Consider the following 23594-nt stretch of genomic DNA (forward strand, 5'->3'; position numbering starts at 1 on the left):
TCTGCGTCCACTGAAACAGACAAGGGCACCAATACTTCCCCATTTATCAGATTCTTCCTGCCTCTTCCAGTTTTGTCACAGGCCTTTTGTCCAACACAGCACCCTTGACTATCTTTTTAAAACTCCCATCCCTGGCATTTGAAGAACCGCAAAGTCCTACGGATCATCATTATCTTTCTTTCCTGTTTTGATTCCTCTCATCCCTCACCTGTAGGATTTCTCAAGTCTCCGTCTTTGGTTCTCCCACCCTATACCTCCCACTGCCATTCATTCTTTCCCAGAGTAATCCCATCCGCTCCCACATTTGCACGGCCCTAGCCAGAAACCTCGGTTCCCAACCACCTCTGCACCTCTTTCAAACCCACTATGCAGGCTTTTGGTGCCTGATTTCTCGTTCCAAGTTTTGCTTATAGCCTTCTCCTTTCCATCAAGGATAACTGTATTGTTGTTGTCGATAGATATCTGAAACACCAAACACTGTGTCACACGGTTCTCTGGGTGTTCCGCAGGGATGAAAGCGTTTCCTCATCACAGCCCTAGGAAGTAGTCATTCCCCCCATCTTATTAGTGAAGAAACTGATGATCAAGAAGTTGAGGAACTCACCCAAGATCACACAAACAGCCGAGTCTGAACCCAGGCCTCAGGTTCCGATGCTGGGCTTGTGACGACTATGCAATACAGCCTCAGGTACTCTCGGGCCTGACTGGTAAGTCATTCAAGAAATATGTATTGAACAGCTACTGCAGGCAAGTCTTGTGCTAGAGCTGGTATTCAAGATAAATGATACCCAGACCTTTCTTACAAGGAGCTTGAAGTCTAATGGAAAAGGCACAGAAACGACTGGGCAAGCATGCTTCGGTGGAATTCCAGACTATGGTGAGGAAGTATGGGGGCTCCAGGCACACCCAGGCCTTGCGGGTCAACAAAGACTTGGGTGAGACCTGAGTCTCAGGGTGCTGCCAGCTACTGGGGCAATGCACGGGGATGGTAAGAAAGGAGGCTCCGGAACCCAGAACACCAGCTTAGCATGCCACGAGAACACCAGAGGCCTGTCCCCAAGACAGGAACTGTGAGAGAAGCAGGTGTAAGGCAAGCTCATTTTTAGCCATACCGGGTTTAAAACACCCAGGCAACATCTGAGCAAAGCCATCCGGGAGCCATTCCTTGTCAGGAGCACGGGGATTCCAAGCGTTCACCCGCCTTCCTTGGGTTCTGACAAATAATGTCCTGCTTCAACATCCGCGAGCCTGATGTCAGCTTCATTAAGGGGTGAGTGAGGGCCCAATAACCTCCCAAATGCAGGGCTTCCCGTGACCTGTGCAGAAGAACACAACTTGGACCTGAGGTCCCTTCTTGCCCTCCACCCGCAGATCTATTGCTTGGAACGTGAATGTCCTGGCCTCAAGCGAACGCACACAAGCCCCTGCAGGAGCGCAGGTACGCATTGGCACGTCCCTCCAGGGAAAAGGAGCCAGAGGCCAGTCTCCTCACCTTTCAACTGCTCAGGTCCCCTCCATTATCAGGCAAAGGAGTGCTCGCCCTAATGCTCCCTTTCCTGGGGAGATGAGCAGTCTCCCTCTTGTAGTAACATTGAGGGAAATGATAAATCGAACCCTCTTTTCAACAAAAATAAGGATTCTGAGCACAGCAAAAGGAGTAGAACGTCACTGTCACTGCCTCCACACTCTCTTAAACATCTCTAAAAACAGGAATGTTGTGGGAGTTGGGAAGGATGAAAGAACAGTTTTAAGCGTCTGACAATTTTTTCCATTCACGGGTTTACCTTCTGAAATTGTATACAAAGACTAGGTCTTCTAGCTCTACCACAGGGAACAAACCACTCCTGGGTGTCACGTCGGGCACAATCTAACCACCGATCTCCTTAGGAGGAACACCAAGAGGGCCCGTCACCACTCCATGACTGATTCTAAATGGGTCCATCTACTGAACATTCAGGGGAGTGAAATCTTGTGAGGAGCCTGGAACACGGGGATCAAGAAAGTCCTGGAAAGGCAGAGGTTCACCAGAGCCAGAAATTATCCCAGGAAAAGAGACGAGGAAAGAAAACAAGCTTTGTGATAAAAACAAACAAACAAAAACAAAGATGGGATTTAGAGGTACAAAAGCCCCTCTTCACAATAAACAATTTCACTTGCATTCAAGAAAACAGGGTAAGGCTTAGCAGCTGGAAAGCAGAACAAACCTGGAAGATTTCGTTGCTATTTCTTCAGACTTTTCTAAGGTAACAACTTGGAGAGAATGATAACCCATGAAAACAGGGGGACCTCAGCAGCTCCCCTTTTCCTGCACATATTGAAGAAAGTAGGGAACAACTCTATCAATATGGAAAATAGGCCCTTGTCTGAAAGTTTTGAAGGTCTGAACTGAAACCCAACGCCTGAATCTTGTAAAAGAGACAAGTATTTGGATTACAATTACTAGTACAAATGGCAGTCCTTCCCTCACGGTTCACTGTGTAACACGTACCCAGCCAGGATGTGGCAAGGCAGGAAAATGTACTTTTCGCCAAGAGCTCGCTGAAACTCAAGCTTAGGTTCCTTTTAAAAATATATATCTCATATTTTAATTTCGATACTGCCCTATCCACAAATGAGACATATATTTTCTTTCTCATCTTGCAATGAAAAGCCTGTTTAAGTCATGTGCACTTGGAAGGTACTGCCACTCAGGACATGGAGATCTGTTCTGGGGCTTTGCCCATTCCTATGGCGGATAGGACAGTATAGACCCTGCTCAGCTGGCCCCCCAGAAATGGACACAGGGCCAGGAAGGCTAAGCATTGTCCACCAGAAGTAGCATTTGTTTAGCTATTTAATTACACAGATATTTATTTTGTATACATCATGTATCACTTTCAAAATAACACTCATGTTCTACTTCTAGGGAACTAGACCTGAGACACCAGACAAACTGCTCCCAGAATAGGAGAGTTAAAGCCTTCTGATGTGCTCCTCCTTGGTTTCTCTCTCAGATCACTTGTTCTGGAAAAAGTCAGCCGCCATGTTGTGAGAACACTCAAGCAGTCTTAACAAGGGGCCCATGTAGCAAGGAATTAAGGCCTCCCACCGACAGCCATGTGGGAGAGCCATCTTAGAGGTAGATCTTCCAGCCCCAGTCGAGCCTTCAGTTAACTGCAGTCCTGGCTGACATCTTGACTGCAGCCTAATGAGACCCCATAAGCCAGAACCACCAGATTACTTTCTCCTTAATCTCTAACCCACAGAAACTACGAGACAATAAATGTCACCTGTTTTAGGCTCCAAAAACACCCATTCTCATAAGTCTGAAATGTGGAGTCTAGTAGGGAGGAATAAGGGTGAACAGTAGAGAAGAAGGAGAGCACTACAGCTGGAGAACAACAGTGCAGTGGATCGCACGTGGTCTTAGAGATCACTGTCCCAGATGGTCTAGTAGCTACTCAGCACCATTCCCCCACTTGCGTCGTCTTCCCTATGTTGCAGGGGTAGAAGCCTGGGAACAATATTTATAAAATCCCCTTTCAATAATGCTCCTTGTTGACTCTGAGAGTCACTCATGTTAAACCGAGAAGGTGAAAGAAAAGAAGCTGTGTTACTGCTCCTCTGGCAGTGGTGGAAAGAAAAGCATGGGGCTCAGCCGCCGGAAGATCTTGTAGTGGCCTCAGGCATTTCCCCACAAACCGTTACTTAGATGCTGCGGGCAGCCTGAGCATCTCCAGCTGTTTCCTTTAGTTCTTGCAAAGTCTTAAGGTTCAGAAAATTCTGGCCAACCTGACTGGTGGTCTTCCCTCATCTTTGCTCCTCTAGCAATCTAATTCTTTAAGTATCTAATTCCTTAAATGAAATCTCTTCCAGGGTGACATACCTAGAATGGTTTCTGTTTTCCCCACCAGATCTTGGCTGATACATCCATGTTGAGGATTTGGAGCTTATCCAGAGAGCCATAGGTGGAAGGGGGCATGGAAAGATTTTAAGTAGGGAAGTGATGAGACTAGATTTGCATTTTAGAAAGATTACTCTGAATTCAGTGAGTAAAATGGATTAAAAGGAACCCATCTTGGGGCAATTCACTTAAAAGCCCAAAAATGAAAACAAGACAAGAGATGACGGTCACTTAAAGCAATCTGGTGGGAGTGGGGATGGGCAGATTTGAGAGCTATTTAGCTTGAGATTGAATACATCCTTGGTGACTGATGGAATGTGATAACTCAAAGGAAAGAACAATGACACATGGGAGCCAGATTTTGATCTTCAACAGTGGATAATGGTTGAGAGAAAATAGTTTAAAGCGAGGAAAAGATAGATGGCAGCATAAAAGCTGAATAAAATTAAGCAGACTCATCACAAGCAGTGCTAGAACAACCCACCTATATCTTAAGGCAGTATCTCTCAAATAGGGGTTCCAGGGAACACCAGTTCTATCAGTTGCCTGGACGGGGATAGGAAAAGTTTTTCTGTAAGGAGCAAGGTAATAAATATTTTCAGTTGTACAGGCCATTTGGTCTCTGTGTCTCCAATGCAAATGTGCAACTCTGCTCTCCAGTGCTAAAGCAGCTAAAGACAACACAATGAATGGGTGTGACCCTGTTCCAATAAACTTTACAAAAACATGTGGGTGGGATACATTTAGCCTGTGGGCCAGTCTGTCAGCCCCTGGCAGAGAGGAAAAAGAATCTACAAAAAAGTTTAGGGAACACTGCACAGTCTCTCTCCCTCCTAGAAATTCACAGAGCACACTGCACATCACACACACTCTGAGATCCCATGAGGTAAAGGAAGCCACTGCTTTGGCTTACTTAACCCAGCAGTTCCCAAACTTATTGGGCTTCGACTTCTTATTCTCATGTAACTCCTATTAACATCCAGCGGAACTAACATTCTGTGGAACACACCTTGGGAAACAATGACCTACAGGTTGGGTTTTAGAGAACAAAGGAAAACTATTCCATTTGACCTCAAGGCCAAATGCCACATTCCACACCTAATCCTTTGAGAGGGGCATTCTGCCCCGCTGTGGTCGTCTTCGTTGTGGTCAGCAGGTCTAGCTCTGGGGCATTTCCCCAAGAGTGTAGAGGCAGGGTGAGGATGGGGTTGCTGCCTGGCAGGAAAGGCCCACCTTCATTTCTCCCTTCCTCCCGCCTTCCTCGCAACAGCAGCTCTGGCTGCTGCCAACTCCTTCTCTGTAGGAATTAATTTACTGGGCTTCCTTTAAAAGCTCCTGGACACAAACACAACAAAACCACTCCTTATAAGAGCTAAAGCAGATGAACACAACACTGATAAATTACCGGTTTGTTTAAAGTAGCTTAAAACAACATGTCCCAGATTCCTGCCTGGACCGGGCAGGCTAGCATTGCGAAGGTCCTACAGCTCCCATCTGAGTCCACGTGCTGACTCCACCTCCTACCTGGGCCGCTGCAAAAACTGTACTGGGTCTTTTTCTAGCCTTCAGTTTTTTCTCAGTCCAGTGTACCCCACACACACTGAGGAACTAATTTTGTGAAACACCTTCTCTCATCAAAACACTTTTTCCTAAAAGCCTTTCAATTGGTCTGTAAGGTCTATGGCATAGCACCACAGGCCTTAGGGACACTTGGCCAGTTAAAAGACCCTCCATCATCCGGCTCCAATTTACCTCTGCATCATAACTGCATTAGTTTGCCCATATGGAACCGGCTCCAGGCACGTAAGTATTACCTGAATCTTCAAACACACCAGAAATTTCTTCCCAACTCAATTCTGTTTGTTCTAGACCTTCTATGTCCAGTGGTTCCCAAATGTAGCTGCACAGGAGAATTATTAGGGAATTTTTTATAAATTACAGACTTTTAGATACTACTCCAGACTTCCCTAATTAGAATCTCCTAGGGGTGGAGCATTAGAAACTTCTTTTTTTTTTTTTAATTATTTTTTTAATGTTTATTTATTTTTGAGACAGAGAGAGACAGAGCATGAGCAGGGGAGGGGCAGAGAGAAAGGGAGACACAGAATCTGAAACAGGCTCCAGGCTCCGAGCCATCAGCACAGAGCCATCAGCACAGAGCCCGACGCGGGGCTCGAACTCATGAACTGTGAGATCATGACCTGAGCCGAAGTCGGACGCTTAACCGACTGAGCCACCCAGGCATCCCAGAAACTTCTATTTTAACAAGCTCCCTGGGTAATTTTTATGTAGCCAGCCCAGACCAACTGGGGACCATCGATGGCCCAAACTCTTCTAAGTCTCCAAGGTCCTAGTGTGAAAAAGGCCACAGGTGCTGCCTCAAAAACGAACTAGGCTAAAGTGTTTTCTTGTCCATTTACCATGAAGGAAATAGGGCTGTCTGCCATATGATTTCATAAATAAATAATGAAAGGTGGGCAAAATCTTCAGCAATAAGATTTTTACTTACTGCAAATTTGCAGGGTGCCTGGCTGGCTCACTTTGTGGAACATGCAACTCTTGATCTCAGGGTTATGAGTTTGAACCCCATGTTGGATGTAGAGATTACTTTAAAATAATAAAATCTTAAATAAATGTCAAATTTGCAACAAAACAAAATCGGGGGAAGGGGGAGAAAGGGAATTAGAGAAAGGTGATCGAGAGGCACCAACTTCCAGTTCTAAGAGAAGAGGGATGTGTTGCACAGCATGGTGACCACAGCTAATGCTGCTGTACGATGTATAGGAAGTTATTAAGAGAGTAAATCCTAAGAGGTCTCATCATAAGGAGAAAACTTCTTCCTTTCTTTTCTTCTTTGTTTTTATTTTATCTATATGAGAAGATGGATGTTAGCTGAACCTATTGTGGTAATCTTTCACAATATATGTTTATCAAACCATCACACTATACATCTTAAACTTACACAGTGATATTACTTCTCAATAAAACTGAGAAAATAAATCAAATCTTTTTAAAAAGTAGTCTAATTGCAGAATTCGTCGCTAAGGTGGGGTAATTGGCGAAGTTATTTTATAAGCTTTGTAATATTCATGCTACTGACAGATTAGAAAAAGAAACTCAAATTTCATTTATTCCCCAAGAATCCAGGCAGCTTCCAAGACTGGGAATCACAAAGGCAGCAGCTAAGTTCTAGGCAGATAAGCAGACGATTGTGCCATGGCCTCTAGGGAATCCCCAGCATCCCACTGGTATTCATTCGGTGCCTACCTTTCACTGGACCTCCATCTCTGCTAGGTAAGGGCACATTAGAAAAGCCACATGGTCACACCCAGAAATAGAAGATGCAGAACCAGTGGCCAGGAGCACACTGGCCACAGCAAACCCCGTCATTCCACAATCGGTTTCAGAGAGAGGGTCCAAAAAACTGAATTTCTCTGCAAGAATGATTACTAAAATCCACAACCCCAGCCACCTATAAGAGACAGAAATGGGGCTGATGCATACGCATGTGGAAGGCAGGATCTGTGCTTTGCTTCACTATCCTTCTCCCAGTGCCTAAGCAGAGTGGCAGCACACAGCAGGTCCTCGGATCAATGTGTGGAATGAGCTAGTAATGAACTCAATACTGTTTTGTGTTCCACTGGACAAGTCAAGAATTCATCCTACAGTAACTGGAGCCATGGAGCACATCGGTTACAGGGCAGAGGCTTTGGAATCGATCCAGGGTTTGCACTTGCTGGTTATATAACCCCCCGGGCATGCACTTAACCTCTCTGGGCCACAGTTTCTTCATCTGCACTAGGGGATAATCCACCTAACTCCTAGCATTTGTAAGATTAAGCAAAATAGCTATCTAGAGTGCTAAGCACAGTAACATAATAACTGCTCAGTAATGGCAGCTACTATCATAATTAAGAGTAAATATACAATTGGTTTCCCACTCAAAGATTCCGCAACCTGCAAATAGCAGCCAATTCAACATAAAGGACTCTTACTCTCTTGCCAAAAGATGAAAACTTACACTGAGAAAGTGCTGACTCCAGTTTAGATTATACACAGATCCCATAGAGCAGGCTACCCACAATCCAAATTTGTGCCACTGGATGTTGCTGCTACCAATAGTGAAGGGAAGAAGTTTTTAAAAATAAAAGCCTTTACAGATTTCATGGCTGCTTCAGCACAGACATCTCGGGCAGCTTACACTGAACATCTCTGGTGGCCCCTAGAGCTGGCCAACCCAACACCAGGGACACACCCAGATGAACACTGACAGAGGAGCTCAGGGACAACTACTCTAGAAGTGGATAATCAGTAACCAGAATGGGCAACTAGTCCCTGGATACAGCAGTCACATAGCACAGTCTCTTGGGAATTTTTGGAATCCACTGGATTACAGACAACGCCATAAAACAGACTTACTGTTAGAACTAAAGGACCATGGGTGCTTTATTTTGGTCTAAAAGACAAATATCTTGACTACGCCTGGGGTTTCGGTCTTCTATTTCCAATTTCTAGTAATAGAACAGAAATCTGAGTCAAGTCTGAGCCTCACTCCCTATTCATCACACTCCTAAAGCCATATATGACAATGCGATCTGCAGAGTTGACAACACGGACCACATAGGTAAGGTGATCTACACGACAGGGTTCTCTTGAGATTCATGGTTCCCAATGACTAAGGGTGACAAAAGATGCCATATGCATACCTCTTGCCATACTAAACAGATGCTTACTTAAACGGGCAGCACCACCATCACAATTCAAAGGCGTCTAGATAGTAGGCCTTTAGAAATTCCTTTTGCTGGTTCCCCAGCCCTGACATAATAGGTCCGGGAAACAATACAAAAAGCATATAAAAATTCCAAAGTGCCTCAAAGCCCTAGCCTCACTTGATATTTTACCACACTTAAAATTTTGAATACCACTCCCAGTTCTACTGTTCTGTATTAGTAATCGAGTGTGTGAACCACTTCTCTTCTAACTAGTGAGAGCTCATAGTTAGATTGTGATTAATGTCCTCTTTTGGGTTGACATAGCTCTTCCTGCATGAGCTATGTCCATCAGAAGAAGGTGGCTTTTAAAAATTTCAATTAGAAATAGCTGGCGAGAGAGGGAACTATAAAAATTATATAAGAGTTAGGAGCCAGTCATAAAATAAACTCAGTATTGATGAGAATGTAGGAACTGGAACAGGCACACTGTTGATAGAGCATAAATCAGTACAAACACTTTATAAAACTGTTCAGCAGTACCCACGAAGGCTGAACATAGGCCTAACCTATGACCCAGCAATTCTACTGTAGGCATACATCCAAGAGAAATGAAAACATACATCCACTCAAAAACTTGTACGTGAATGTGCACAGCATTATTCATAAGTGCCAAAATCTGAACACTACCCAAATGTCCATCAACAGTAGAAAATAGTGATACCTTTGCACACATAATGGAATACTATACAGCAGTGATTTAAAATTACACACAACAATGTGAATGAATCACACATCTTTTAAGCCAAAGAAGCCTGACACAAGAGTATATACTGCATGGTTCCACTTATATAAGGTAAAAAATAGGTAAAACTGATCTATGCTGTTAGAAGTCAGAATAGCGGTAACCCTACAAAGGACTGGTAACTGGAAAAATAGCCTAAGATAGGCTTTCTGGGGTCCTAGTAATATTTTGTTTCTTGATTTGAATGCTGATTATACACATGTGTTCAGCTTGTGAAAATTCATTCAGCTGCACACTCAATGGGCACTTTTCAATATGCATGTTATACTTCAATAAAAAAGTTAAAAAATAAATCCAGTAGAGACAATTTCCTATAATGTCCTTAAAGTGCCACCTAGTGGCACAAGTTAAATGTAAAACAAGAGGGAAGCGCCATCTCTAGCGACTTCAAAAATATTGTCCCATTTCTAACAGCACATTTTACGACTGGGCTGAAACAGTGCCCTAGACTAAAAACAAACAAACAAACAGCTCTTGTCTGGCGCAGAGAATCCCTAATACAAGGATTCAGCAGCAAGTGACGCTGTCGACTATGCAGCGCGCTAGTACCAGCAAGCTGATGACACACGTCACCTCCCAACCCCACCTGTGATCAGTCACAGTGGGAGTATTTACAACACAGACTGTGGAGTAGAGATTTTTCTTTTTTTCAGAGAGAAGGCTTACCAACACATCAGGAGGTGATACCTACAGAACTTGCTGAACAGAACAGCGTATTCAGGAAGAGATGGGGGAAAAAAAGAAACTCTTTATCCTGTTTCTCCTGGACAGGCTCTTTCCTTCCCTCTTTCTCACCTTAAAGGTACACCCTTACTCTGGTTTCTTCTAGTGAGGACTGAGAAACATAAAGTTATGAAAGCCCATCCATAGCAAGTCTCCGAAGCTGCCAGATGAATAAAGAATATTTTCTCCAGGTTTTGCTAGTAAACTCTGAAAGAGCATCTTGGTTGATAAAAGTCCTCAAGGCAAAGCTGCAAACTATAAATATAGGCATCATGACCCTTGAGTTAGGAGATAGTGGGTTAAAAGGCTTATGAGGACCTGTCTTTGCATCGATTCTTCTCCTTCATGTTTCCATGATTTACAGAAAAAGGCAATGATCTAGATTTGGCCTGCAGGGTATAGTCTGCTGACCCCTGACCTAGGCAGAGGGCCAGCCCATGAGAGGTCACAGAAGTGGGCAAGAATGCCATTCTACTATAAGTGGTTTTGTAAGCCAGTTTAGCACTCATTCTGTGCTAAGGACTGGCCACTAATTTCTGGTTACCCTGAGTCTGTTTCTCCGTTTGCCAACTAGAACCTGCTTCTGCTTTGCTGGGCCTGGAGTGATAATAATCATAACGGCTACTTGTCAATGAGACCTGACTATATGCCAGGCACCACTCTGAGTGCTTCACGGATACGACCTCATTTAATCGTTTTAACAACCCTATGAAAGCAGACACTACCACTGTCTCCACTTTACACATGATGAAACTGAGACAGAGAGACTCAATAACTTGCCCAAAGATACACAGCCAGTAAGATGCAGAGATAAGATTTGAACCCGAGCCCATGTTCTTAACTACTCTGTCTACTGGCTCCCCGGGCCTGACTCCTAGTTGTCTTCCACTGTCCTTTCCTATTAACACCATAGCACATCTGGACACCCTTCCATCCTGCCCCACTTCCATACCCGCTCCTTCCCTGACACACAGCACAGAGGAATGCTTCTTGGTTTTTGTCACTGTGTGGTAAGGAGGACAGAGAAAAGAAATAAGGATTCCATTGTTTAGGAACCTAGAAACCAACCATAACTGACCCCCAGGGGAAAACTGGGCTAGCTTGTTAGTTCAAGGAAATATGGCACTCAGCTATCGCTTGACAATACAGCATGAGAAAATGGATTTAAAAGGATACATATACCCATCAGGAGAGACCATAAAATGGATGGTGTTAGGCATGACTGCCTTCAAACGGTGAGGAAAGATGAAGGAGTTACAGGATAAGAAGCCTATCGCAATTTTTGTGTCGTCATAGTACTCGGCAAAGCATGGGCCTACTGTAAGCATATTCCATCAACACCTGACGAACTGACTAGATGAACTCATGGCATCTCCAGAGGAATGATGCCAGCAAAGAAAGCTTTACACAACAATACCATGAGCACAATACAGTAAAGGGGGGGGGGGGGGGGCTAAGAAAGGACACAAGCTCCTAGAGGTGTGGTAAACCTAATTCGGTAAGAGGGTTCATAATATAAAGTGTATCCCTGATAAAGATAACTGTCAACTCAATTGTTAAGAAGAGATAGGTTAATGGGCGCCTGGCTGGTTCAGGTGGAAAAGCGTGCAACTCTCGGTCTCGGGGTTGTGAGTTCTAGCCCCATGTTGGGTGCAGAGATTACTAAAAGAAAGAAACTTTAAACAACAACAAAAAAAGAAAAGATAGGTTAAGAAAATAATTCTGAGATACGGTTGGATAGTATAGCACAGTAGGAGGAACCGGTACACTGAGGCAAGATAGCCAGGGTTAGAATCACCGCATTAATTCCTACTTGCTGTGCATACCTTGAAGAAATCCTCAAGTTCTGCACACCTTGGTTTACTTATCTGCAAAACGAGAACAGCAACAGACCCCATCACACACGGTTGTTATGAAGATTAAGTGAGTGAATGTCGAGCACTTAAAAGAGCATCTGACATATAGCCACTATATATAATTATTCATTATGCAGAAGTTCTGCCTTTTTGTTTCCTTTTAAAAAGCAGAATAAGCTACACTTGGCCTTTTGCTACCCCAAAAATAGTCCACTGACCAAAGTGTGAAGGCTATTTTGGCCAAGATAAATGTAAGTCTGCACTAAGAAAGGCACTTCAGCATTTTCACTGAGTGTATGGAAATACTTCATTTTTAGAAAATTATTCGAGGGTGCCTGGATGGCTCAGGTGGTTAAGCATCCAACTTTGGCTCAGGTCATGATCTCACGGTTTGTGGGTTCACGCCCCACATCAGGCTCTGTGCTGACAGCTCAGAGCCTGGAGCCTGCTTCGGATTCTGTGTCTCCCTCTCTCTCTGCCCCTCCCCCGCTTGTGCTTTGTCTCTGTCTCAAAAATAAAATAAAATCACTTTCTAAAAAACTTAAAAAAAAGAAAAAAGAAAATTATTCGTGGGCATGGAGAGTGGAGACTCTCACTAACTTTTGCTTAGCAAATCTATAGTTAATTTTTGTGATGTGCAATGAGTGATTTTTCTCTCTCTCTAAACATTTATCATTAAATTTCTAGTACGTCCTCAGAAACCCTTCCCAGCTCCACTCTTCACAATAGCTACCTAGCTCTGTCACTCACTAGCTGTGAGGCTCCAAGGAACTCGCTTTCACTTTCTGAATCTCAACTTCTTATGCTGTAAAATTACATGCAAGGACAGATGTGAGTGCATGAGCATAAAAAGTGTTAAAATTAAAAAAGACTTAGGGGCGCCTGGGTGGCTCAGTCGGTTGAGCATCCGACTTTAGCTCAGGTCATGATCTCACAGTTTGTGAGTTCAAGCCCCGTGCCAGGCTCTCAGAGCCTGGAGCCTGCTTCAGATTCTGTGTCTCCCTCTCTCTCTGCTCCTCCCCCGCTCATGCTCTTTCTCTGTCTCTAAAAAAATAAATGTTTAAAAAAAAAAAAAAGACTCAGACACACTCAGAAGCAAGGTCAAGATCCCTATGGGGCCAAATCACAAAGCGGTTGGCCAGGCTGAGTGTTCGGAAGCAGGTAGAGGCAACTGAGAGCTCACAGGTATTTAAATGTCCTCTATGAGGCAAAGGACTGGCGCCAAGTTCATTTCCTGAAGCCAGAGGCTAAGGTGGCGCTTTGCTACCTGTAAAGCTGCAAAACCAGGATGAAGTCTGCGAAGGTGCTCCGTACTGCCTCCTTAGGAAAGGGAGCGGAAGCACATATAGCATCGCAGCCTGGTCTCAGGCTAAGCCACCGCCTGGTGCCATCTGCACCATCTCTGACATCTGCACCAGACGCAAGTGCTGAGCATCGAGTATAAGAACTGGCCTTACACTGGAGGCCCACGAGTGCAGGACCACGGGGTGTGGTTGGCCAACGAACTGCTGGACGCCAATGAACTGCTGGACGGGGAGGAGCTCCAAGAACTGAGAATGAAATTTAAATTTAAACTCCAATTCAAAATAAGACTGCTAAACAAATTTCCAAAAGCATGAAGAAAAAACCCAATAGTAAGAAGAAGAGCCGAAAGAGAGAAAGAGAAAGAGAAAGAGAGAGAGAGAGAGAGAGAGAGAGAGAGAGACAGAGGGAGGGAGGGAGGGGATGAATTTGCCTCTTGACAAAAAAGAAAACAAATCAAGTAGAAAATAACTTCAAAATAATCATGCTTAAATCCTTTCCCAGTTAAAAGTAGAAAATGCATCCTTAAAAAAACCAGACAAGTATGAAACAGAAATTGGGAGAAGTGAAACAAGAACAGATATAAATAAGAATGGACTATAAAACTTGGAATCATACACAGTTACACAAAAGAATGATTAATTTGGAAGATGAAGGTTTCATCCAGGGCCTAGAGGGATCATGACATAAAAAGATAAAAGAGACATTACTAGAAATAAAAGGTGTATTGACAGACAAAGAAACCTAGCTAACCGGACTTCAAGAAGAAAACAGAGTAAGCATAGAATCATAACCTGCAGTGATATGACTAAGAATATTCCAAATTTGAATACATGGTTTTCCAGATGGAAAATGCACACAAAGAGTCACCTGGAATAAATAAATTTAAATCTATGCTTAGACACATCACAGTGAAATTAACACAGAATATTGAAAATAAAGTTTTAAAAGCCATCCTAGAGAAAAAACAGTCAATCCAAAGGAAACAATAGATTAACAGAATTCTCAGCAGCAATAACAATAAACACCAGAAAAGGAGGAGGTAATACATTCAAAACACTGAAGGAAAATGAACTTCAACCTGGAATTCTGCACAATGCAAAATTATCATTTAAGAGAAAGGGCAATTAGAGTATACTCTCCAGAGAACATGGATAAAAAAAAAATTGAAGGTGGGGGGAAAAAAGAAAAAGAAAAAACTACTACAAGCTAGATTTCAGCAAACAGTTTATTTGAAGCTCACAACTATATGATTATGCAGTATTACTTGTCTTAAAAGTTCTGACAGCATGGTGTGTAAAAGTAGCTTCCAAGAGTCATTTGATTCTGATATAGCTTTGAGTGACTTCTTCAAATTCTAGTTGTCCTTTAAGAATGTTTTTCCCTTTTTCCTAAACCTCAATTGAAAGAGAAACTCTTTAAAAGAAAACCTACATAATTTTCCCACCAAAAACAGCTATCTAAACTATTAGCAATTACTTAGCAGTTTACCTCCACATGCTTAGCAGTAAACACTTGACATTTTAAGTTTATTTATTTTGAGACAGCAAGCGAACGCGAGTACATGTGGGCAGGGGTGGGGCAGAGAGAGAGAGAGAGAGAGAGAGCGCGCGAGCAAGCGAGAGAGAATCCCAAGCAGGCTCTGCACTGCCAGCACAGAGGCTCGAACTCACAAACCATGACATCATGCATGACCTGAGCCAAAATCAAGGGTCAGATGCTCAACTGACTGAACCACCCAGGCACCCCAATACCTGACAGTTTAGAGTGAAATGTCTGGAGACCTTCACAGACACCCTAATTCACACATTTACCACTCATGTAGAGTCTCCCCCAAAAGAGAGAATGTATTTCTATAAACAAGTTATCATAAGGTGAGATAGGTAAATTATAAATGAATTACTTAAGTGACCCCTTTAGACCCTCAATAAGCGTAGAGATTCACTGAGGAGTTAAAAACCTCAAAAGCCCACTGGGAAGAGAACACGGACCAGTAACGCTGAGAAAAGAATTCAAAATCCAACCATGGCAAAGGTGATCCAGAGGTGTTCCAGCTTACCCTGAGAAGGCAGAACACCTTATTATCAAAGGACCACTAAATATTTTTATGTGGTACAATCAGGAAACATTTCTGTATTCAGCTGCTGTCCCTCTTACCCAGTATTTTCCGTGTAATCATTTTAATAGATGTCTAATATCCTATTAAGCAGATATATAACCCTGAACCAGAGGCGTCTTCTTGAACATTTATGTTGTCTGTATTGGTTTTTATTTTTATTAATACTAAAATAAATGTCATCATAGAACTTTTCCTTTCTTTTGAACTAGTTAACAGGATAAATGTTGATGGCATTTGTTGATAGCTGGCAAAACGATGCATGCTCTTTTAAACAGGGGGGATTTATCCTTAATCTTTCCTCCACTATCACAATGTGAGTACTTCATCACTATTTCTCTTCTCCTTGAACTTATCACTATGGCAATTTCCTTTGCCTTTCTAATTTCTCATTCAATGCCAACTGTTTTGATAATAGCTTTCAAATTCCCTTTAATAAATCCCTATTAAGAGGACCTGCAGAACTCTCGAGATTCCATCAACAGAGGCTGGTTTAAACCACAACTGTGTCTTCATGTTACACCATCCTGGAGCTCTGGCTGGCAATTTGAGTAATCTATAAACCAATCCTACAAACAGGGAACATACAGCAAAATGTACTGTGCCAAAGTTAATACAGGGGAAAAAAGCACCTTACGCAAAACAGAGTCATTCTACGGGGATACTCAACCTTGATAAATTCAAAACAACACTACCTACAGCGAGAGATAAATTTATGAGAATCTGATTTTAATTTCAAAGAAAGCCTTTTATTTTTAACTAGAGGCCACAAAAAACCAATTTCAAGTTTCAATGATGTTGCTATTGTTTTCCTTTCTCTATTTCATTCATCGCAACTCTCCTCTTCATCATTTCCTTCCTTCTGCCATCTTTGGGTTTAGCTTGCTCTCCTTTTTCTCATTTCTTATAGTGTAAAGTTACCTTATTGATTTTCGATCCCTCTTTTTAATGTAAGTGGTTATAGCTATAAATTTCCTCCAGAGTACTATTAGTACTATTATTCCTGCATCTCATAGGTTTTGGCAGGTTTTCCTTTTCATTCATCTCAAGGTGTTTTCTAACTTCACTTACAATTTCTTCTTTAACCCACTGGTTTTTTAAGAGCATGTTGCCTAATTTCTACATGTTAGTGAATCTTCCAGTGTTACTTCTGTTATTGAGTTCTAGTTTCATTCCCCCGTGGTCACTTACTATGATTTCACTCTCCTTAAATTTATTGAGACTTGTTTTGTGGCCTAACATATGGTCTATCCTGGAGCATGTTCCATGTGCACTTGAGGAAAATGTGTACTGTGCTGTTGTTGGGTGGAGCATTCTATAGATAGATGTCTGTTAGGTCTAGTTGACTTACAGCATTATTCAAATCTTCTATTTCTTTTTTTAAAATTTTTTTAACATTTATTTTTGAGAGAGACAGACAAAGCATGAGCAGGGGAGGGTCAGAGAGAGAGGGAGACACAGAATCCGAAGCAGGCTCCAGGCTCTGAGCTGTCAGCACAGAGCCCGACACGGGGATTGAACCCGCCAACTGTGACATCATGACCTGAGCCGAAGTCAGACGCTTAACCGACTGTGCCACGCAGGTGCCCCTCAAGTCCTCTATTTCCTTACTGGTCTTCCATCTAGTTGTTCTATCCATTATTAGAAGTGAGATTGTATAGAACTATGTGTAACTCCCTTTAATTCTGTTGGGTTTTGCTTTGTATATTTGAGGGGCTCTGTCATTAGGTGTGTATATTCTTCTAAATTTTTTGCCATCTTAATGGAGTGACCCTTTTTTATCAATATGTAATGTCCTTCTAGGTCTCATAACAGTTTTTTATCTTTAAGTCTATTTAGTCTGAAGTGACTACAGCCACCCGGGCTCTCTTTTGGTTACTATTTGCACGAAGTATCTTTTTCCATTCTTCCATTTTCAACCTATGTGTATCACTGGATCTAAATGAAGTCTCTGGTAGACAGCATATAGATGAATTATTTTTTAAATCCATCTCCTTCTGCCTTTTATTTGGAGATTTTTATCCATTTAAAGTAATTACTAATAAGGAAAGATTTACTTTTGCCATTTGCTGTTTGTTTTCTATGTCTTACACCTGTTTGGTCCCTCAGTTCCTCCATCACTTCTCTTTTTATGATTAACTGATTTTTTTTCTAGTATACCATTTTTATTACCTTCTCACTTTCATACTTTTTTATATGTTTTAGGTTTTTTTTCCTAAGGATTAATGTCTTAACTTTATAACAATCAAGTTTGAATTAATAGCAACTTAGTGTCAAAAGTATACCAACACTCTACTCCTTTATAGCCCTGCTGCCCCTTATATTATTATTGTCACAAATTATATCTTTATATATGTGGGCCCATTGACATAGATCTGTAATTATTGTTTTAAGCACTTTTCTTTTAACTCGCAAGGAAAAAAGACGAGCTACAAATCAACACTACTGGGTTTTCTATTCACCAATGTAGCTACCTTCACCATTCTTCATTTCTTTTTATGGCTTCGAGGTACTGTCTAGTGTCCTTTCATTTCAGCCTGGAGGACTCTTCAGTATTCATTATAGGGCAGGTCTACTAGTCACAAACTCCTTGAGTTTTTGCCTATCTGGGAATGTCTGTCTATAATGACATTGTCTGGGGAGCGGGGGTTATAAAGTGCCTCCCCCAGGCCACCTGATGCCATCAGATCAGGGTTAGGAGACCCCTTTGGTCTCTGCTGAAACCATGTTTGCCAGCTAGAAAAGTATCAACCCAGGCTGTCTGGCGAGGGACAAGAGACCAAACTCCGAGATCGGTCTCTGATGACACCAGAGGGAGGGGCACCCATGGTGTCTGGCTGGGGTAGGGCAGGTATTGTCAAAAAGGTTTCTATCTAGCTTGGCTACCCCTTTCCCAGTCCTTTGGCTAGACAGTAGACTTTTCTCAAGGCTTTGTTTTCTTTTGGTCTACACTTGTTGGCAATTCCAGGCTACAGGCTTCTCTAGTACCCAGTGCAGGACACATGGGAGACTTTTTTCTTTAACTCAGGCAACTCACACCACCATGCCATTCCTCAAGTCCTAAGGCCCTCAACCAGTCCACTTTCCTGTTTACATCTTTCAAAGTCCTCTGTTTATTACGTCCAGGGCCTTCCATTGTATTCAGCAGTGTGGGCAAGCAGGGAGAAATTAGTCTAAACTATCTTGTCCTCAATTGCGTTTTATGATGTTCCGACTATATTTGCAACAAAATTTTTCTTGGACAAAGGAATACAACCAGAATCTAAGACCTTAAGAATGAGAAGGATCTATCTACTTTAATCTTCACATTTTACAGAAGAGGCAATGGTAGGTCTGTGAGACGAATGTGCTTACTCCCACAAGGCTACCAAGCTACAGAGTAGTCAGGCAAAGAATAAGACCACAGACATATTCATGCAGTGTTCTACAGCTTTCACTATGTCCTTCCATCATCACAGATGAAGAGAAATCCTGGGCCTAGATCTTTTCTTAATTACAGAAATACTCATTAACATACTGTGATTTTCACCTCATCTGCAGCGTGCACCCTAAGACGGAACAGAGTAACACTCTGAAAGAAAGTGAAAGTGGCATCTTAGGTGATAGGCTTGTAAATTCAGAATAATTACTAAGTTTCTAATACATGAATACATAGAAAAATACCTCTTGACATATACTAAACTTATATATTGATGAGTAAAAATGATGATGCTATAATCTTTGAAAGCTCACAAATATGCTTTATCTAAATAGCCAATATATTAAGGTGATTCGATGACTAACGTACATTGTATGAGATCATGTGCATGTATTATAGCAAAAGATCTTGTGATATTTGATGCATGCCCACTGAGTTTTAACTTGATAAAGAAAAAAGCCATGAGGGGCGCCTGGGTGGCTCAGTCGGTTAAGTGTCCAACTCTTGGTTTCGGTTCAGGTCATGATCTCATGGTTTGTGAGTTTGATTCCCACATCCAGCTCCTCGCTGACTGTGCAGAGCCTGGTTGGGATTCTCTCTCTCTCTCTCCCTCTCTCTTTGCCCCTCCCCTGCTCATTCTCATTCTCATTCTCTCTCTCTTTCTTTCTCTCTATCTCAAAATAAATAAACTTCAAAGAAAAAAAGAACTCAGGGCATACCAGCAACAAATCCCCTAGATTCTCAACTTCTTCCTTGAACATTCCTTCTCTTGCCTTAATTCGGTGTTTCTCAATCCTGGCTGCACTTCAGAACCATGTGGGGAGCTTCTTAAAACTCCCAATGCCTGAGCCTCCTCCCTGGGGGTGGGACCCAGACATCAGTAGGTTTAAAGCTCACCCAGATGATTTCACTGTGCATAAGGGTGAGTACCCCTGGACTGACACCCTATGTTCTCCCTTCAGGGACTGCTCCTCCAACAGAACTCTCTTGTCAGGGGGCCTTTCTTCTCCCCTAGCTCTGGTACCACCGGGACTCAAGTGGGCAGGCCGCTGGTCCTCATTCCCACCTCTAAACACTAAATCTCTCTCCCCCAAAATCTAGCTTTCTACATTTCAGACAGTTCCTCAAACAAATGGGGATCTCTTGCATGCGTGTTTCTTTGCATTTGCTTTTTCTCTACAGTAATAGTCTGCATCCTTCGGCCATCAGAAAAGCAAAGTTCTCATTTAAAACTCACTTCACTGGTCATCTCAGCCCTTCCACGAAGCCCTCTCGGTCTAAGCTTAAGAGTATTGATCAAATGCTTCCTTCACAGTGCATCCATTCTGCAGTGCTATTTTAGTATTCATTACATTGCCAACGAGAAGCACCTGCCGTTGTAAGAAATTCGTAGTATAAACAGGAAAATTGTGAGCACGTTAGTCTACAAAGAGCCCCAATTCATCAAATGTGGTGCTAATATAAAACTGGAAAGATTACCCCATGTACCAAAAAACCTCTTTTCTTTAGAAAGATTACTGCCATAAGAAATGTAGCATGGCATCAATACTATGAAACAGATTTAATTATTGGAGTACCAATCAGGCCCTTAGCAGAGAAGCAACCTACAGGGCAAGCCACTCCGCAGATGGCATTTTATTCAGTTTCTATGCAAAGCATGAGGTACCAAGTTTAACTCTCATTTTAACGCTGCTCCATATGAAACAGTTCACTCTAATTGCTGTTTAGTCATTTATGTTATGAATCAGTCTTTTAAAAAATTAATAAATAAACGTGTCACCTCCTCTGAGCAGAGCCAAAATACCATGCCCTGTCTCTAGCCCGTCCCCAGGAAAACACAGAACACAAACCATTTGATTCTTTATATAGTCACATGGTCCCTCTTGATCTTACCTATAGTACGAAAAATAAAAAGATCTGTTTCTTTGAATTTATTCCTTTTCTTAACTCCAGAGCCCCATTTGTATAACTTAATCCACATGTTCATATCATGATGGTGCTTAGTAGAAATAGGAGCCAGCGAAACTGCATTTTATGCTAAAAACCTATACCTTCTCCCTCTCACTTGACAAAAGACACACTTTTAGTGTATGTAGAAATGATCTATATATACCTTTGTGGGCACAGTTGCAAACATACAAGCGCTTTTCTCTTACATACTTAAAACCTCAAAGGGCATCACTGGCCACGAAGTTTTTTAAACAGTGTTCCTTTTTAGGGAACAGAATGTTTTCGTGTTTATTATAATCTAGTCTTGCCCATTTATCAAGTTAAATAATATGAAATTTTTAAATCAAAACCTTTCTATCTTATAAAATCTCTTCTCAGAGCTACCAATAAATAAAAGATTTAAAATATAACCAAGCTTCCTTGTTTTCTCCCCTAGGTACTACAGTTTAAGCCTCATAAAAATGAGTCTGTAGTTAAGTACTGTATATATATTTTTTCCCAAAATCAAGCCAATTGTCCATATATAACAAGGAACACTCAAAAAATGTGTTTAACAGAGCAAAAGACAAATTCAGAGTGCTTAAGATTTGCTGTAATAAAGCTTGCTGCGAAGTGGTAAAAATGACCTCATGAGAGAGTAAGCAAGAAGGAACAGAAAAGCAAATAAGAAAACACAACAAAGTGAAAACATGACAATCTGAAACCCGAAGCTAATGTGTAGTAAACTTTATTTTGCATTTTCAATTCCTCTAGGGAAAACTATTCACCTAAGTATAAAAATTTAACTTCAATCACATAATATAGAGAGGAGGTGACAGATTAAAGAGGTTTGGAAATGTTCTTACCACTACTCTAAGGCTGGTGTATGTTTCCTAACAACCAAGCCCTCAGGATATTGATAAGTATTTTATAAATAAAGAGGTGAATGGTCACAATCACTAGGAAATCGCAAGCTTTACCAAATTTGACCAGGTTTCTTTACTGTAGAATTTCAAACCCTTCAATGAGCCCATTCGCACCGCGAACCTCCCTAAGCGGGTACCGAGGCCACATCCTGCAAATCTGTCTTACCACAGAGCCCTATGAACGTCTCCCAGAAGACTACTTTATCACAAGCAGTTCGGGAAAGACTAGAATATACAGGTGCCCCATCCAAGTGGTTAGGGGACTCTCTCCCAGGGCCATTAGGAATTTGACACTGCACAAAGACTAAATACAATCATGTGTTCAGTACCCAGGATTTCCTCTGTTGAATGTGTGTGTCCCACTTACAGAGGAGGACAGGGGGAGAGCAGGGGGAGGTCAGTAGCGAAGGGATTTTCTGCCTGCATTTCTTACACACCTGTTTCTGCAGTCTGAAATCTCCATAGTTAGGCAGCTGAGTTGGAGGCCTGGGCTGAGCACTGCGCTTACTGTTTACCCTGAGATGGGAAATCTGGTAGACAAAGAAGCAGTCTCGTTCATTAACAGTGACTTGAGAATTCCCAGCCCCCCATCAGATCCTCAGTCACTAAGCCCCAAGGCAGGCAGGAAGCCCACTCAAGCAGGTCAGGTGAGGCCCGATGATAGCAGCAACACATTTCACAACCGGGAAATAACTGCTGTCACATGTGCGGTAGAAGATAAGGAGGTTGGTCACAAAAGCCCTTTCAGACAAGTCTTCCACACATTCATCCAGGCGGCTCCCAAGCCCCAGTTTGAAACCAGCAGCTGGTGGGTAACCGCCTCCAGAATGCCCACTCTTCTGTTTTGACAAAGTGCCGGTTTGCTATTGGTGCCAATCAGGAGCTTGATCTCATCTACGTCCTCCACAGGAAGACGGGGTGAAGGCCTTACCTGCCAATGCAACAGATCACCGTCTTACTGTATACGTACACATCGGCTTCAAGGATGGGGAGGACAGGGACGTTTAGGAGATGGACTCTGACCGGGGAGCTGACTCTACCTATTCACTAACTATGTCACCTTAGCTGACTTGCTTAACCCCTGTATGTTTCAATTTCCTCACCTGTATAAAAATAAAGCATATTAGCACCTACTTCATAGGAGTTTTGTGAAGATTAAATAATGCGCTGAGAGCACTTAGCACAATAGGTGCTCGATAAACGGAACTAATAATTTAAATGAGCAGAAATTGTAAGCAGGGAAAAGCTCGGAATGGAACTAAAGCTTGCTATTAGATCTAAATGAGTATTTGTTGGCTGATTAATCAACAGGTCTTAGAGCCAATCCTGGAGCGTTGGAAAGGGGGTTCTCATTCGTTTCTATGTGAGTCAGGAAGAACAGGGCTTTTTATTACCCTTCAGACTGAGGCAGGAAAGCAGGACCTCACTGTATTTGCACCTCAAGGTTGAGTGGATGCTAAAGATGATCTAATTCTCTAAAAGAAGGACACGCAAATGTTAAAAGTGGCTTCAGAGACTCAGCGAATCCTAAGATGTGGCATACGGAAAGATATGCTCTGGGCAGCATTTTCTGCCGAAAGTTAGAGAGGGCCTTTAAAGGCAGAAAGTTTCTTCAGCAGCAGTTAACAAAAAGGAAGGACCCGTGGTGCCCTTTACCGCATTCCGCAGATTTGCTGCTTCCTTCTCATTTCCAATTCTACGAGCAGTGTTGATGAATAAGGCCATAGCAGCACATAAAAATAAGGCAGAATGAATTCACAGGCGAAACAGATTTTGGTGACACACTCTCCCAACTCCTGATGTTTCAGCTTATTATTCCAAAGGAAGATACCAACCTAACGAAAGCACTGTAGGCTCAAACCACAGCTCTAACACCACGGTGATGGCCATTTATTTTTAGTTTATGCAGAATTCACACAGCTCCTAA

The 23594-nt window shown here is 42.3% G+C and overlaps 1 protein-coding gene across 6 annotated transcripts in view; it reads right to left on the reverse strand.

Moving 5' to 3' along the window:
- Positions 1-23594, reverse strand: part of REPS2 (RALBP1 associated Eps domain containing 2) — a 216758-nt gene that overhangs the window by 38378 nt on the left and 154786 nt on the right. Inside the window, exons 15-16 of one of the 6 annotated variants that reach the window (XR_014136652.1) lie at positions 23503-23590; positions 22109-22197 (exon numbers count right to left, since the gene is read on the reverse strand). The exons of 3 other annotated variants lie outside the window; for them this stretch is intronic. Coding sequence is in view for 2 of the 3 variants with exons in the window: in XM_081792500.1 (XP_081648626.1) it covers positions 22105-22197 (93 nt within the window). In the remaining variant the exon portion in view is untranslated. 2 more of the 6 variants (XM_081792500.1, XM_081792504.1) reach the window with 2 other exon arrangements.

This window comes from Panthera onca, chromosome X, assembly GCF_046562875.1.
Source record: "Panthera onca isolate mPanOnc1 chromosome X, mPanOnc1 haplotype 2, whole genome shotgun sequence".
Lineage (NCBI taxonomy): Eukaryota > Metazoa > Chordata > Mammalia > Carnivora > Felidae > Panthera > Panthera onca.